Genomic DNA, 17,469 nt, shown 5'->3' with positions numbered 1-17,469 from the left:
CCTCTCTTTCACGTACCTGTCCCTTACAGCTGCTGCCTCAAGCAGCAGTGTTGAAAGCAGCAGCTGCTACTTCATAGGAAGCCAAAATGCCTCACAAGGCTTTAAACCCCCTCAGATCCTCTAAGCTGTCAGGTTTCTATTTACTTTCAAAGAGAAATAGCTTTTGGTAGGCTAATAGCATCCAGACAGCCAGATGTCTGGATTGTTTATTTTCATTTCCCTTCACACTTGACTTGACATATAGGATGAATACGCTGAAGGGATGGTGTCAGGGGGAGGGTTTCAGATTCCTGGGGCATTGGGATCGGTTCTGAGGGAGGTGGGACCTATACAAACTGGACGGGTTACACATGGGTAGGACTGGAACTGACGTCTTAGGGGAGCTATTTGCTAGAGCGGTTGGGGAGTGTTTAAACTAATGTGGCAGGGGGATGGGAACCGATGCAGGAAGTCAGAAGGTTGTAAAACGGGGACAAAAACAAAAGGCAGTAAGGGGGAAAGTGTAAGGCAGTGAAGCCATAGTCAAAAATCAAAAAGGGTGACAGTACAAGGTACAGTAAGTGAGGGGAGCTCATTGAATAGGCCCAGTAATACTAAAAGGAACAAAATGGGAAGTAAAAACATAAATGGAAAGCGACACGGCAGGTTGTTACATGAAGATATGGGTTCAACGACAAGGAAAATTAGGAGAAAAGTTAAGAAGAAAAATAACTTTGGAGAGGTTACTGACAAGGTGTTAAGATTCAAAACATAGGTATAAAAGCCATCATAAGTATACTTTATCTGAATGCTCGTAGTATTCGGAATAAGGTAAATGAGTTGATGGCGCATATCATCGTGAATGACTATGATTTAGTGGCCATTACTGAAAATGGTTAAAGGATGGTCACGACTGGGAGTTAAATATCCGAGGGTATCAAACTATTCGGAAGGACAGAGAGGATGGTAAGGGAGGTGGTGTAGCTCTGTTATTTAAGGATGACAGCCGCGCAATAGTAAGGGATGACATTGGTGCTGTGGAGGATAAGGTTGAATCCATTTGGGTGGAAATCAGGAATAGTAAGGCGAAAAAGTCACTGATAGCGGTAGTCTGTAGGCCACCAAATAGTAACATTATGGTGGGGCAGGCAATAAACAAAGAAATAACTGATGCATGTAGAAATGGTACAGCAGTTATCATGGGGGATTTTAATCTACATGTCGATTGTTTCAAGGCAGCCTTGAGGAGGGGTTTATAGAATGTATCCGCGATAGTTTCCTAGAACAGTATGTAATGGAACCTACGAGGGAACAAGCAGTCCGAGATCTGGTCCTGTGTAATGAGACAGGATTGATTAATGATCTCATAGTGGGGGATCCTCTCAGAAGGAGCGGTCACAATATGGTGGAATTTAAAATACAGATGGAGGGTGAGAAGGTAAAATCAAACACTAGTGTTTTGTGCTTAAACAAAGGAGATTACAATGGGATGAGAGAAGAGCTAGCTAAGGTAGACTGGGATCAAAGACTTTATGGTGAAACAGTTGAGGAACAGTGGAGAATCTTCCAAGTAATTTTTCACAGTGCTCAGCAAAGGTTTATACCAACAAAATGGAAGGACAGTAGAAAGGCAGAAAATCGACCATGGATATCTAAGGAAATAAGGGAGAGTATCAAATTGAAGGGAAAATCATACAAAGTGGCAAAGATTAGTGGGAGACTAGAGGACTGGGAAATCTTTAGGGGGCAACAGAAAGCTACTAAAAAAGCTATAAAGAAGAGTAAGATAGATTACGAGAGCAAACTTGTTCAGAATATAAAAACAGATAGTAAAGGTTTCTACAAATATATAAAACAAAAAAGAGTGGCTAAGGTAAATATTGGTCCTTTAGAGGATGAGAAGGGAGATTTAATAATGGGAGATGAGGAAATGGCTGAGGAACTGAACAGGTTTTTTGGGTCAGTCTTCACAGTGGAAGACACAAGTTACATGCCAGTGACTGATGGAAATGAGGATATGATAGGTGAGGACCTTGAGATGATTTTTATCACTAAGGAGGTAGTGATGGGCAAGCTAATGGGGCTAAAGATAGACAAGTTTCCTGGTCCTGATGGAATGCATCCCAGAGTGCTAAAAGAGATGGCTAGGGAAATTGCAAATTTACCAAAATTCACTAGACCCTGGGGTGGTCCCGGCAGATTGGAAATTAGCAAACGTGACACCACTGTTTAAAAAAGGAGGTAGGCAGAAAGCAGGTAATTATAGGCCAGTGAGCTTAACTTCGGTAGTAGGGAAGATGCTAGAATCTATCACCAAGGAAGAAATAGCGAGGCATCTGGATGGAAATTGTCCCATTGGGCAGGTGCAGCATGGGTTCATAAAGGGCAGGTCGTGCCTCACTAATTTAGTGGAATTTTTTGAGGACATTACCACTGCGGTAGATAACAGGGAGCCAATGAATGTGGTATATCTGGATTTCCAGAAAGCCTTTGACAAGGTGCCAGATAAAAGGTTGCTGCATAAGATAAAGAAGCATGGCATTAAGGGTAAAGTAGTAGCATGGTTAGAGGATTGGTTAGTTAATAGAAAGCAAAGAGTGGGGATTAATGGGTGTTTCTCTGGTTGACAATCAGTAGCTAGTGGAGTCCCTCAGGGATCAGTGTTGGGCCCACAATTGTTCACAATTTACATGGATGATCTGGAGTTGGGGACCAAGTGCAATGTGCCCAAGTTTGCAGACGACACTAAGATGAGTGGTAAAGCAAAAAGTGCAGAGGATACCGGAAGTCTGCAGAGGGATTTGGATAGGTTAAGTGAATAGGCTACGGTCTGGCAGATGGAATACAATGTTGACAAATGTGAAGTTATCTATTTTGGTAGGAATAACAGCAAAAGGGATTATTATTTAAATGATAAAATATTAAAACATGCTGCTGTGCAGAGAGACCTGGGTGTGCTAGTGCATGAGTTGCAAAAAGTTGGTTTACAGGCGCAACAGGTGATTAAGAAGGCAAATGGAATTTTGTCCTTCATTGCTAGATGGATGGAGTTTAAGACTAGGGAGGTTATGCTGCAATTGTATAAGGTGTTAGTGAAGTTGGAGCAGTGTCTTCCGCAGGTGGTTGGGGAGAACCAAGCAGGGTTTGTAAGGCAGGCAGTTGGCCTTGAATGTGTAACATTTACTGACTGTGGTGCTCTCCCCATTGGGAAGGGGGAGCAGAAGGTTATTGTGCCACTGGATGCGAAAGAGGCCTTTGATAGGGTGGAGTGGAGTTCCTGTTTGCGCTGTTGGAACAGTTTGGGATGGGGCCCAAGTTTGTGTCATGGGTTAAGTCTCTCTATCGGGAGCCCAGGCGAGAGTCTGTATAAATGATCATAATTCAGGTTACTTCCAGTTGTAAAGGGGAACAGGGCAGGGGTGTCCTATATCCCCTTGCCTACTTGATTTGGTGATAGAGCCTTTGGCTATTGCGCTGTGGTAGTCAGATAAGTGGAGGGGGATAGTGAGGATGGGTGGAACATAGGGTTTCCCTATATACCAATGACCTTTGTATATCGCGGACCCGTCCCCACGTTGGTGATATAATGGGGATGTTAACCCGATTTGGGGATTTCTCGGGATATAAGCTGTACTTGATCGCAAGCCCCAAGATCGCAAGAAACGGCAGTGTGGTAAACTCAACCCAACACATCACACAAGTTTTCCACCCTCACATTGATTCTGTCTACACCTCCTGTGGCCTCAGGAAGGAGACAGCATTATCAGAGACCCCTCCCACCCAGGCTTTGCCTTCTTCCAGATCCTTCCATCAAGCAGAAGGTACAGAAGTCTGAAGACCCGCACATTCAGACATAGGAGCAGCTTCTTCCCTACAGCTACAAGACTCCAACCAATCATTGTTTGCCGATGTACCATTTGTCAATGTACTCTGTTAATTATTCTTTTAGTGTACTATGTACGTACTGTGTACGTTCCCTTGGCCACAGAAAAATACTTTTCATTATACTTTGGTACATGTGATAATAAATCAAATCAAATCAAAATCAAATCAAACTTGGAAAAGTACGAGTGCTTTTTGGTTTCTCTGTCGGGAATAGGTACGGGTTTGGGGGGGCTGCCATTTTGTGTCGCGACCTCCCACTTTAGATATCGGGGTGCAGGGAACTTGAGATTGGGCCCAGCTCTGTAAATTGAACAAGACAAGTGGGGTAGCCTCGCTCTGCAATTGGCCAGCGGGGTTCAATCGATAAAGGGGAATATTTTACCATGGTTTCTGTTTTCATTCCAATGCCTGCGGGTGTTTTTGCCAAACATGTTTTCTCAGAGGGTGGAGCGGTTGATTACGTCATTTATCTGAGTGGGCAACGTAGGCAGAATACCGAAATCGGTGCTTCAGACGGGTTGGCAGACGGGTGGTTTGGCTCTACCGAATTTGATTTATTGCTACTGGGCAGTGAAAGCTGAGAAGGTAGTGGGATGGTACCGGGAGCAAGAGGAAAGTTAGGTGAAGATGGAGGCGGGTTCATGTAAGGGGTCAGGGTTGCGGGCACTGGTGACGACGCCACTCCTGTTCTCCCCAGGGAAATACTCAGGCAATCTGGTGGTAGTAGTGACTCTGAAGATTTGGAGGCAATTTCGGCAGCACTTTCAGTTGGGGGCAGTGTGAAGATGGCACCAATCTGTGTAAATCACCTGTTTGAACCAGCTAGATGTGGTGAATGTGATTCACACCGGATTATAATCTGTATATACATGTGTCTGTATTGTAAGTGCAGTTTCACTACCTGTCCTCCAGGGGTAGTAGCTCTGGGAATGCTCGAGTTGTACGGGGCTTCTCCCTTGGCTCTGCCCAGGACTCCTCCCCCGGAAGCTGCTGTATAAAAGATCAGTGCCACGTGGTCAGCCGGCCAGTTCACCGAACGTTCAATGGCTAATAGGCTGGCTCTGTTGTGAGTATATTAAAACCGCTATTGTAATCCTACAAGCACGTGTCCGTAGAATTGTTGGTTCCAACACTAGATTAGATGCTAGGTTCCAGGGATGGGAGGACAAGGGGGTGGTAAGAATGAGGGGTTTGTTTCTGGAGGGGCGATTCGTGAGTTTGGAGGAGTTGATGGAAAAGTATGTGATCTCACTGACTGAAACCGTTTGGCATATGCACGTGTGGGATTTTGCGAAGTAGTTCTTTCCTGGGTTCCCGGTGCTGCCACCCTCCTCGCTGTTGGAGGGAGTGTTGTCAATGCCAGGCATGGGTGGGGGTGGATTTACAGGAGGATCTTGGAGGAAGATATGGTATGGCTGGAGAGGGCCTAGGCTAAGTGGGATGAGGAGTTGGGAATGGCCTTGATGGAGGGGTTGTGGTATGAAGTGTTGCACAGGGTGAACACCATGACTTTGTGTGAGAGATTAGGGTTGATTCAATTAAAGGTGTTGCATAGGCACATTTAACAAGGTTAAGGATGAGCCGATTGTTTGAGGGAGTGGAGGATAAGTATGACTGGAGAGGGAGGGGATCGGCCAATCAGGTTCACATGTCCTGGTCTTGCTGGGGAGGTATTGCGGCTCATTCTTTAGCACCTTGTCGGCAATCTTGTAGATGGATTTGGAGCCCAATCCACTCGGGGCCATCAGACCCGCCGGAGCTGCAGACAGGGCCAGATGCTTTAGCCTTTGCCTCACTGATTACTCTCAGGCGGGTCCTGTTGGGGTGGAGGTCAGCTTCTCCACCCCGTGACTCAGTGTGTCTGGGAGCCTTAATGGAATTCCTACACATTGAAAAGGTAATTCACCTTAGCCGGCTGATCGTACCCAAAATCTTCCAACCATCTGGAATGAATTCTTTGCATGAACTCCTTATGCTAGGGTAGGTATCAACTTGCAGTCTGGTTGATGAGCTATAATTTAATGCAGCATTCTATTGATCAGTGTATAATTCCTTTCACAGAGTCCATTACTGGAAGGACTTTCAGCTGTGGAATTCATGGCCCTGGTATTCTAATTTCAGATTGGCAATTGGCAAATTCCCTCCATTATCAGTCAGAAACTTTGTTGGTGTCCCAAATCAAGTGCTTTTTCATTTCTCTATGATTTTGTCCAAAATAATCCTTTTATCTCACTATGTATTATTATAGAAAGAGAAAGTCTGGTTGCAATGTATGATGAGCATCTTTATCTCATACCCTTAGATTCATGACAACTACCTTGTTAAAGTCACGCGCCAATAAAAGGCTTTGTTCGGGTGTGGTGGTATCCTCTCGTATTTCTTTATCCCCATATCACACTTCTCACTAATCTCTTCTATTAGCCTCAGATAAGCTTCATCAACAAATTCTTTTCGAAGGATTTTTAACAACAAGTCGTTGAATGAATTACCGATGTAACGTGATGACAATTTGTGTGTCCCCCATCCCCTCTCTGATTCTTAACACCTGATGCCATTAATAATTTGCTAACACTATGATGAAAAACATTAGGTTTTGTTAAGTGGATACAGTAATGTCCTGACTGAATACATTTTGGATCAACTGACTTTCTAGTCATAATTGCCTAATCATATTCCAAGTCAATCTTCATGTCATAACCTTGGGTTAAGCAGGTCATGGGACACTTATGAGACTGGGGGATTGATATTCCCATACACACTCCCCCACTGAGGGGAGGGACAGGGCAGGACAGGGGGGGGACAGGGCAGGACAGGGGAGGGACAGGGCAGGACAGAGCAGAGCGTGGCTGGGCACTCCCTTCCACATCCTGTTTAAAACCCGAGGGCCTTGAACTGTGAGCTGGCTCCTGGTAATAGAGTAACTGCTCTGTACTCGTGTTCTGTTGCAGTAAACCTTTTTCCTTTGACTCAACCCGTTTGGCTTGATGTGGACTCCTTTCCGGACCACATAATACTTAATTTGTACATTTTCATAGAAGGCTTACTCAAAAGCACAGGGATATCAGCAGAGACTACATCAGTAATAATAAAATAGCTGACTCCAGCTATCTTACATGGAGTAGTTATAAATCTCTTTAGCTTTCTCAACACGCTGTCATCACCAATCATAAAGAAAGTAGTAGGACGCGATTCTCCGAAAATATGTCAAAGTGTGTCAGCGAGCAAGAATTACCGTGAACTTCCCGGCGGCCCAGTGAGGCCGGCAACGCTATTCAACATTAATTTGTCCACTTAACGATACCACACGCGCTTCTCGCCGCAAATGAAGGCTCGCCGGCTGATTTGCTTGCACTGCGTTTACCAACCCCTCGCTAACAAGGTTGAGCAACATCTAAGCGGCACTTGCTCAGCCAACCCCAGCCAGCTCACAACAATAGCAATGAGGAGACCAGCCCCAAGATACGGGGACACTGACGTGGGGAGGCTGCTAGTTGCCATGGAGGCCAGGAGGGATGTCCTGTTGTTCCGATAGTCCCGGAGGATTAACCATCGAGCAGCTAGTGCTGCCTGGGACAAGGTGGCGGCAGCTGCGAGCACCGGGAATGTGACCAGGAGGCGTGACCTCCAGTGCAGGAAGAAGGAAAATTACCTACATCATGCAGCTTGAGTGAGTAGATACCAATGCCAGCTTCCCCCCCCCCCCCCCCACCCCAGCAAAACCTGTTCGCCCCCATGGGAGCATCCACCACCCCCCCCCTCCCAACTCACCATGCAACCCCCAACCCGCCCTCCACTCCCTTCCCCCTTCAACTCCCCAACCCTTCGTTCACACACCCTCTCCCAGCACTATAAACCACGCGTGTGGCTAACAATTCCCTCTCCTCTTCCTCAGGAAAGTTCTCCCATAATCACCAGGAGAGGACCCAGACTGGGTGTGGGGTGGCAGAATTAAGAATCCTTACCTTCTCCGAGGAGAGGGCCCTGGAGGTGACCCGTGTGGCCAAGGACAGAACAGTCACCCCTGCAGAGGCTGGCGGACAACGCCGAGGTGAGGAACAACCGGGCTCCACCCACAAGAACTGTCAAAAGTGAGTTGTTATTGCCTTATTGACTGATCCATCCCTCCCGTTAACCACATGTCCATTCTCCCGCAGTTCCTCCAGCCGACGGCGTCAGCCACCTGAGTGAAGGTGTCCAAGATGTCGCGCAGTCGGTGATGGCCATGGCTGAGGGTCTCAACAGAAGATGTCACCCAGTACCAGGCTGACCTTGATAGGGTTCTGCGGGTAATGTCCTGCTCTTAGATGGGAATGACCGAGGCGCTGCAGAATCTGTCCCAGTCGCAGGTGGGCATTGCCGAGGCGCTGCAGAGCATGTCCCAGTCACTGAGGAGCATCTCCAATGGCATCGACACAATGGTGTGGACCATGGGGAACCACCAGGACTGGCTGCTACTACCAGCTGCCCCACCATCCCAAGTTAAACCCCTGGGCCCTATGGGCACCGAGCAGGAGGAAGGGGCGCTGGGTGCCAACCCAAACTCGTCCCATGGAATGGTGACGGTGGTCATCAGCTCCCCCGCGTTCCACCCCTCTGATGAGGCCACGTCTCACAGTCAGCACATGGGACAGGGCGGCACGGCTGTGCATGTGCCATCTACAAGTGTGCTGGGGCCCTCCGGCCCCAGAGCCTCCAGAGGATGCCCACCAGGGGCATCGAAGGCCACGGGATGAGGTAAGCAGCTGGCTGCCTCCACCTCAGATGTGCATCCTGGGGACACATCTAGACACAGTGGTAGAGCTTGGAAGGCGAGGCACATATGGATCACTGAGAGCACTGGGGAGGGGTGACGGGGTGGGGGGGTAGGTAGGGGGTGAGGGTGTGTGGGGGAGGTGGAGGGCGGCAGCATCGGGAGAGTGGGGAATTGTATTACACATTAAACACCCCCGTGCACAACCAGTATGATGCCTCTGTCACTTTCTTCCACAATGCGGGCCGACCTCCGAACCGTTGGCCCATCTCTTCAAGTATCCCCCCCGTGCAGGTAATGGGTGTGAGAGAGCACTCAGCAGACAGGCAGGGGTCAGACTATGACATAGATTGAGGAGCATCACGCTCAGCTCTCTGCGGGTTATCATCACCCCGTTGCCCTCGGCAATGAGCCGCTGACGACGCGAAATAGTCCCAGTACCCTGGAGTGATGTGACACATATCCTGGGAGGGTGGGAAATGGGAGTGGGGGTGACGGACAGGCCACGACCTGAGTGAATCAGGCCAGTATGAGGGCCTCCCTGGCCCTCCGGGCTTACCGGACCCTCGCCCCTGCCGCCTGTCCTGCAGCCTCCAACTGGTCCTCTGGTTCCTCCCCCACCTCGTCCTCCAGCCCCTGCTGGACTGGCGCTGCCTCATCATCCCCGTCCTCATCCTCCTCGGAGGTAGCCTCATCACCAACCTCCAACATGTCGCCACACTGCTGTGCGAGGTTATAGAGGGCACAGCAAACCACCACAAAGTAGGTGACCCTCCGGGGGGTGTACTGGTGGTCGAGCCCAGAATTTTGAGCAGTCCGATGCACCATTCAATCAGAGCCCTGGTGGCTGCATGGGCCTTGTTGAACCGGATCTCCGCTTTTGTCTCCAGCCTCCGTATTGGCATCATTAGCCAGGTCGTCAGTGGGTACCCCTTATCCCCCAAGAGCCAGCCCCCAATCCTGGAGTGCTCCTCGAAGAGGCCGGGGATTTCCGAATGCCCCAGGATGTAGCTGTCGTGGACACTCCCTGGGAAGCATGCACACACATGTATTATCTTCATCTGGTAGTCGCACACAAGCTGTACGTTCAGGGAGTGGAACCCCTTTCTGTTAATGTAGGACACCCCCAGATGATCCCCCGAACAGGGCGACATGCATGGCATCTATTACCCCTGGACCTGGGGCATCCCTGCGATGCCGGAGAAACCTGCTGCCGGGATCTTGTTTGGCTTGGACCATGTCAAAGATGATGTTGTTTTCCGCCTGGGCAAACAGGCCATCCCTGGCCTGTCGGATGCACTTGTGGGCTGTGGCCTGCGAGATATCACACAGGTCCCCACGAGAGCCCTGGAATGATCCTGAGACCTAAAGGTTCAGGGCTGTGGTTACATTGACGGCCATCAGAAGCGGGTGTCCTCCTCCTCCATGTGGTGTCAAGCCCGCGAGGACATGGCACAGACTCTGCATTGTCTACTTGTTGAGGCGGAGCCTCCTGTGGCACGCGCTGACCGTCATTTGTTCAAATGACCAGCCACTCCTGTACACCTGCGCGTAGCGGTACTCCCCCTCTAGGTCCCTCCCTGGCCTGATGTGTGGCCAGTCCTCAGGACGTGGGGCGGTGTCCGGCACATTGGCCACCTCCTCGAGCACCAACATCTGTAAGGCATTGGGAGAGGGTGGTAGACTGACAAACAGTGGTGACTCCCACCCAAGATCTTCCATTCCCCCATTGATTCCCACCCGGAGCGCCCTGCCCAGGCACACCCGGCTGCAGCAGGCCCCCCTCACCGGACCCCAGACCCTGTACCCCGGACACCCACTCATAACGCCAATTGAACCAGGCGCTAGCTACTGACAGTTTAGAACAACACGCAACTATGTATCATATTCCTTGCAAAGCCTGACTCCAGTTGAAATCTTTATCACTGTTTGTTGTTATAATTTTCAATACCATGGCAATTTAATATGGTTGGCACTGTGACCCATTTTGCCGCAGAACTGTAGAGCATCGGTTCACACCTGTGACTCATCAGAATATTGATCCCAGTAAGAGAGAGGGGACAGGCGGGAGATCATGTGCATCACTACGGAGATGAACAAAAATCTGAGGGCGACTCTCCATGAACCTGTCCTGCATCAATTGTCAAGCTAGTGACTGAGATCTAGGAACAGGCTGCCTGGCCTTCAGCTTAGCCTTTTAGCCGTGTGCAGTGTTGAGATTACAGAAGTAGAACAGCCCCATCATTTTTATCAATGTAAATCAAACATGAGCTTTTCTAGATTATTGCTCTATTCATAGTTATATGATTTGCTGGAACATTAGTCCAGCATTTTATTTCCTTTTATCACATTGTGCAAGTTGATAACTTACCACCATGATGTAGCGAGGCCTGTACTGAATTGTTCCAAAGAGGCCCAGTATGACAACAATTATGTGAAGGAAGTTGGCCAGAATTGGAGCCCACTGGTAACCTAAGAAATCAAAGATCTGTCTCTCCAATGCTGCCAGCTATAAGAGAAGACAAGAAAATACTTTTTAGAAACTGAAAGCGGAGTTATAGGCATATTCAACTCATATTATGATCGGCACGAGAAATACAGTTGGCACAAGTTTGCAAAAGCACTACACATTTTCAGGTAATTAAAAGGCTATAGAGCATAAAATATAATTTTTCATGAAAATTACTTGTCATTTAATATCTACTGCAACAATTCAAAGACTCCCGCCGCTTAGAGCGACTGGATTCTGTAAATCATAACAGGGCAGCAATCAGCAACCCCGACTCCACCATTCCCCCTTCTCCACCCCAAGCCCCATAGACACATGTATTGGTTTCATTTCTTGATACTTTACATTATCCATTTCTCATTTCTATCTTGTAATCAGATAGTGGTCATGTTGGGTTCTGCTGGGTCACAAGTACTTAAGAGGGTATTATCTTGGGTTTCTCAGGATGTATTGAAGCCCTTTAGTCTAACAGCTTGTTTGTAGATCCACATTCCATGGGTTTTTGATGTCATCATATCCACAAACATGTTGGGCGGGATTCTCCCACCCCGCGTCGGAGAGAGGGGGGGAGGGGGGGGGGTCCGACCCCGGGGGGGGGCCTCCAATGTGGCCTGGCCCGCGATCGCGACCCACCGATCAGCGGGCTGGCCTCTCTGTCTCCTGACCTTTCTTCTGTGCCGGCGCCTGTACTCATGTGCCATGTTGGGTCGGGTCTGGCGCGGACAAGGAAGACACCGCGCATGCGCGGAAATCGCGCCGGTGGGACTGCGCATGCGCGGGTTCACGCCGGACCCACAGTGCATGCACGCATCCCCCGGCACCCATTCCATGGCCGGATCAGCAGCTGGAGCGGCGTGAACTGTTCCAGTGCCCTGCTGGCCCCCTTAAGGGCCAGAATTGCTGGTCCTGGGGCCGTGTTGACGGCATCGAGAAACGGGACGGCGTTTCCGACGGCGTCAACACTTAGCCTCAGGATCAGAGAATCCCTCCCAGTGACTTTCATTTATGGCAAAACAACTGCTTATCTCACATTAGCAACATTCCTATAATGTAAAAATACCCAAATACATAGCTTCACTGTGGACTATATTATATTTAGTAGTTTGTGTCCCTTAAAAACTTGCAACTAGTAGGGTGATGTAATGAATTAGGAAATACCAGTATTAGTGTCGTACAATGAAAGTTCTCCGTCCCTATCTTAGTTCAACTGCTGCAGAAATCCGCATTTACGCCTATGTTACCTTTTGCCCTCTAGACCTCTATTCCAATGGTCTCCTGACCAGCCTCCCACTCTTCATTCTCTGTAAACTTGAGCTCTTCCAAATCTTTGTTGTCTGCATCCACCACGCCAAGTCCTGTTCACTTGTCGCCCATGTGCCATAAACTCCCAATCCAGCAAAATGCCTCAATTTTAAAATTCTCATCCAGTTCTTCCAATCCCTTCATGGCCTCACTTTTGGTGACTCATGCACTAGAACACCTAGATCCCTCTGCACCTCAGAATTCTGCAGTCATTCTCTGTTTAAGTAATACTCTTTTTTTTATTCTCGCCAAAATGAACAACTTCACATTTTCCCAGATTATACTCCATGTGTCAAACTTTTGCCCACACACTCAACCTATCTGTATCCAACTTCATGTCCTCTTCCTACTTTCCTACATGTCCTTGTGTCATCTGCAACATGCCTTTGTTCCCCTCATCTAAATCATAAACTGTATAATGTTGAGGCACTAACACAGACCCCTGTTGGACAGCACACGTCACATCATGCCAATCAGAAAAAGACAGTCAATCTTATATTCATGGGTAGGTGCCCTAACAGTTGTAAGGAACCTCTTTCCAATCCTTGTTTTCCCTTTCTAATTCCTGCCTTGCTGGCTGCCGCAGAATTGCAGACATTGCGTTTAAACTACCGACGTTTGGTTTTGAACTGAACCCCTCCCGCTGCAAGCTGCTAGTTGGACTGGCTCAAGGAGATTCCCCTCCATGCAATGCGGCATAACTAGTAATGTCATTTTGATTAACGTGGCTTGCAGTCAAACTCCTCTTCTGGGATTCCGGGAATACTCTATTCTCGATTGTGATTAGTGAAGAGCCCCAAAGGTTTCTGGAATGAAGAAGCGCCTGCTCCATTTTAATTCAGTAATGCCTACACCTTAGGAAGAACAGGTTCCCTCAGCTGAGGCTAACGAGGTTTGAAACACACTATCCAGCCAGGCCTGTGATGGTTTAACTCCTGATTTAAATGCTACAAGCAGTCTCTCTATCCTGTCAGAACTTTGAAGTTAAACTTCCAATCAAAAGACTACAGGTAGACTCCAGTCAGATCTGTGAAAGCCTGTTTGGATGCTGGGGAAGGCTCAGTGCTGTTAGCTCTATTCTGAGATCTCTAGAGATCTAGAAGAAAAGGTCTTTTACTTTCTCTTGACTACAGTTAATCTTGATCTGCAGACAGGTGTTCCAGAGGCAGAGTGGACAGAAAGCCCTCTTTTAAACTCTCATTCAGGGGATTCTAAGATTGTCTCCATGAAACTATGAGTCAAACTGGTGGAGATCAAGCAAGTGAAAGTGATGCTCTAGAAGAATTCCTGCAGTCTGTCGTAATATAATGTATATTATGTATATAATGGAGTGCAGACAGGCAGTGATTGACACACAGGATGACCAGTAAGCACACAGCACAGGCAGCCAATCACCAGACAGGACACGACCACTATAAAGCCAGAGGGCACCAGGTTTCCCGCTCTCTCGGGACCCAGCCTCTGAGACAGTCAGAGTTCATGAGCTAGTCAGTGCAAACACCATGCGGTAGCCAGAAAGTCTGATCAGGCTAGCACTAGGTCTCCAGTCAAGTCAGCATAGTGTCAACCCACAGTTGAACATGCGTAATAGTTAAGACGTTAAATAAAATTGTGTTGCACCTTATCAAGTGTTGGAGGTCTGTCTCTCGCTACACTGCATCAAGTGCAGTCCACATTGACCCACCCCGCCCAACACATCACAGTCCACAAGGTCTAATTGAAGGTAGATCCTATGAGTTCCAAATCGACTGATAATTTCAAGATCGCTGTCTACAAAGACTACAAAACTGAGCTGCAAATATTCATCTCAGGCTTTTTTAATCACTGATATTTTTGATCCGTTTCCAACCAACTCCGTATATCTGTCTTGTGTGTCTGAGTGGAGGGTGAGATGGGGTTTGGGGAGTTATTAGATTAGCAGACCAATGTTCAATTATTACCATTACATGTTTATCTCTTCTTTTGTTATAAATAAATGTTTTTTTTAATGTTTTGATTAATTCTGGTGCCTGCAAGTTATTGGACCAGTGGAGGGTCAATAATCTCAGGCAAACATAAAATTATTATTGATTAATTCACTTATGTTGGGAATCCGGAGCCTGCGGGGCTCCGATCCTCCAAAAGAACACCGCACCCAGGCCCACTCTCCCGCCCCATCCCATAACCTAACCTACACATCTTTGGAAACTAAGGACAATTTATCATGGCTAATCCACCTAACCCGCACATAATAACAATCTTTATTGTCACAAGTAGGCTTATATTAACACTGCAATAAAATTACTGTGAAATGCCCCGAGTCACCACATTCTGGCACCTGTTCGGGAGAATTCAGAATGTCCAATTCACCTAGCAGCACGTCTTTTGTGACTTGTGGTAGGAAACCGGAGCCTCCGGAGGAAACCCACGAAGACACAGGGAGAACGTGCAGACTCCACACAGACAGTGACCCAAGCCGGGAATCGAACCTGGCGCTGTGAAGCACATTTTTGAACTGTAGGAGGAAACTGGAGCACCCAAACAAAACCCATGCAGTCATGGGGAGACGATGCAAACACTACACAGTCACCCAAGGCTTGAATCGAACACGGGTCCCTCGAACTCGAACAGGTGCATTGAGGCAACAGTGATAACCACTGTGCCGCTCATAGAATCTACAGTGCAGGAGGAGGCCCTTCAACCCATTGAGTCTGCACCAGCTGCTGGAAAGAGAACCCTACCTAAGCCCACACATCCACCCTATCCCCATAACCTAGTAACCCCAACCTAACCTGTCTTTTCTTTTACTCTATGGGCAATTTATCATGGCCAATTCCATCTAGCCTGCACCTCTTTGGACTGTGGGAGGAAACCGGAGCACCAGGAGGAAACCCACGCAGTCACAGGGAGAATGTACAGACTCCGCACAGACAGTGACCCGAGCCGGGAATCGAACCTGGGACCCTGGAGCTGTGAAGCAACTGTGCTAACCACTGAAGCCGCACATAGCTGTTTTCTCCGCTTTGCCGGAACTCCTCAGTGTAACAAGAGATGCCCCGATCTCTGGGTCCCCCCCAGGCCCTAATTCACTATGAGGGGATCCCCAAGCACCCCCTGCACTCCCCAACACCTGTGCTGGACATCCCAGGCCCGATCACCATCCCGTGAAAAATGCCAGTTTGGCACCTTGACAGTGCCAACCAGGTACCGTGGCAATCCACCTGCCAACTGGCAGTGCCAGGCTGGCACCGAGGTTGTGCTACCAGCAGTACCAGGGTACAACCCTGCCCAAAGGGCACGCACCTGGGGGCCTCGAATCCCGTGGAGACTCCCACAAATGCGTTCTCTCTCGTCCCCGTTTGTGGAGCGTGGTACTAAACAGCACTCACCCGAGGTCTCCAAAGCAAAGGAGATAGACCCCAATGCCCCGGGTGCCTCGGGAAACTGCAGATTTGCCAAAAGGTGATCCTGCCTACAATGGGCAGGATTTCCATCGCAATGTTAGATCTCATGAGGCATTGCGAGCTGGATACATCCTGGGAATGGGGTTTCCCAGCTTCTAATGGCCACACTGCATTGCGGCGCGCTGCTTTTCAGGTGCAGTGTGGCCGTTCGAGCGCTTTTGATGCAAGTTAATTTATGAGTAGCAAAGTTTTTGGATAGGCACGTGATTAGGTGGGGTGGAAGGTGAGAATATAACCAAAAAAGATATTTTGTAGATGCAGATTTAAACTAATAAAACCCTTCACTGCTGAAATAAAGCAATCAATTTCTTTCATTAGTTAGTCCCAGAACTATAGCTAGAACTGGAAAAGGGAAAATGAATACCATGACAGGAGAGTACATTTTCTTGCTTTTCTTCCTGATCGTGAGAAAGCAAATGTTAGAAAGTGAAGCTCTCTACTTCATACCCTTGTCTACTTTGTCACTATTACCAGTTAATGAGAAAATCATGCCTCATTATGTCTGGAAATGCTGTGTGATATTATATTTGTAATTCTGTTGCCTCATTGTGTTTTGTGCAAACAATTATTTGTGTATGTATTATTCTCCACAATTTGTGTCCTGAGCTTGGAGCAATTGGAGTCATAAGTATTTAAATCTGTAAAATCCAGTATTCAACTAAACACAGTAGGGACACCTCTTGTTACACTGAGGAGTTCGGGCAAAGCCGAGAAAACAGCTGTGGCGGCTTCAGCTGCGCGGTTCCCGCTGAGGCTCCCTATCTAATCTGAGTGCTGTTCTAAAACGTTGTGTTTCTTGGCGCCGCGAGCATCTGGAAACATGCGGCTACACCTGCTCGCTTTGGGACTTTGTTCCCATTTAGTAAAATCCCGCCGATTGATCACTGAGCACGCTGTACTCACAGGCCTCACTAGGTCCCAATCTGACAGAATGTCAGTTTTAGTATCCTCATAATTGTTTTCAAATGCCTCCATAGCCTCCCTCCCCCCCCCCCCCCCCCAAATCCCCACCACTCACTTTTTGGCTCTTACGGCCTTACAAGTCTTCAAAATCTCTACTCCCTGAATTAGGACATCTTGCACATCCCCAATCATCACTTCACCAGTAGAGGTCATGCTTTCAGCCATCAAGGCCCTAAACTCTGTCATTTCCTCCCTCAGCTTTTCCACCTCTATTTTCCTTCAAAATGCTCTTATAAACCTCCCACCTTTACTAAGCTTTTCATACTTTGACCTGGTATCTCCTTCTGTGGATCAATATCAAAAATATATTTATTTGATAATGCTCTTATAAAGTGCTTTGGAACATTTTGCCACACTGATGGCACAATATAAATGTGAACTGGTGCACATGAGAAACGTCCCTTCCAGGAATCAGCAATAATAGAACAACAACGTTTTCTCAGGTAAACTCACTGCATGGAAAATCCAATGGTTTACACATCCTCATACACTTTAATCCTAACCAAACAATACAATTGAAGGCACAGTCCTCCTAATGTTAGTCTACATTGAAAAATAGTAGCCTGGCATTTTCAGTCGACTGTGCTGTTTCTTTTGCAACACTTCGGCTAAAATCGGACGAACAAGTGCAAAAGATT

At 47.9% G+C, this 17,469-nt stretch overlaps 1 protein-coding gene across 3 annotated transcripts in view; it reads right to left on the bottom strand.

The window, feature by feature from the left end:
- The window catches only part of LOC119972561 (sodium/potassium-transporting ATPase subunit beta-1-interacting protein 3), a 610,138-nt gene that overhangs the window by 307,581 nt on the left and 285,088 nt on the right, over positions 1-17,469 (bottom strand). For all 3 annotated transcript variants that reach the window (XM_038809469.1, XM_038809467.1, XM_038809468.1), the window contains exon 2: positions 10,986-11,123. In XM_038809469.1, the coding sequence (XP_038665397.1) occupies positions 10,986-11,123 (138 nt within the window). The remainder of the gene's footprint in view (positions 1-10,985; positions 11,124-17,469) is intronic.

The sequence above is a fragment of the Scyliorhinus canicula genome, chromosome 10 (assembly GCF_902713615.1).
Source record: "Scyliorhinus canicula chromosome 10, sScyCan1.1, whole genome shotgun sequence".
NCBI classification, from domain to species: domain Eukaryota; kingdom Metazoa; phylum Chordata; class Chondrichthyes; order Carcharhiniformes; family Scyliorhinidae; genus Scyliorhinus; species Scyliorhinus canicula.
This window is presented reverse-complemented; position numbering and strand designations above follow the sequence as displayed.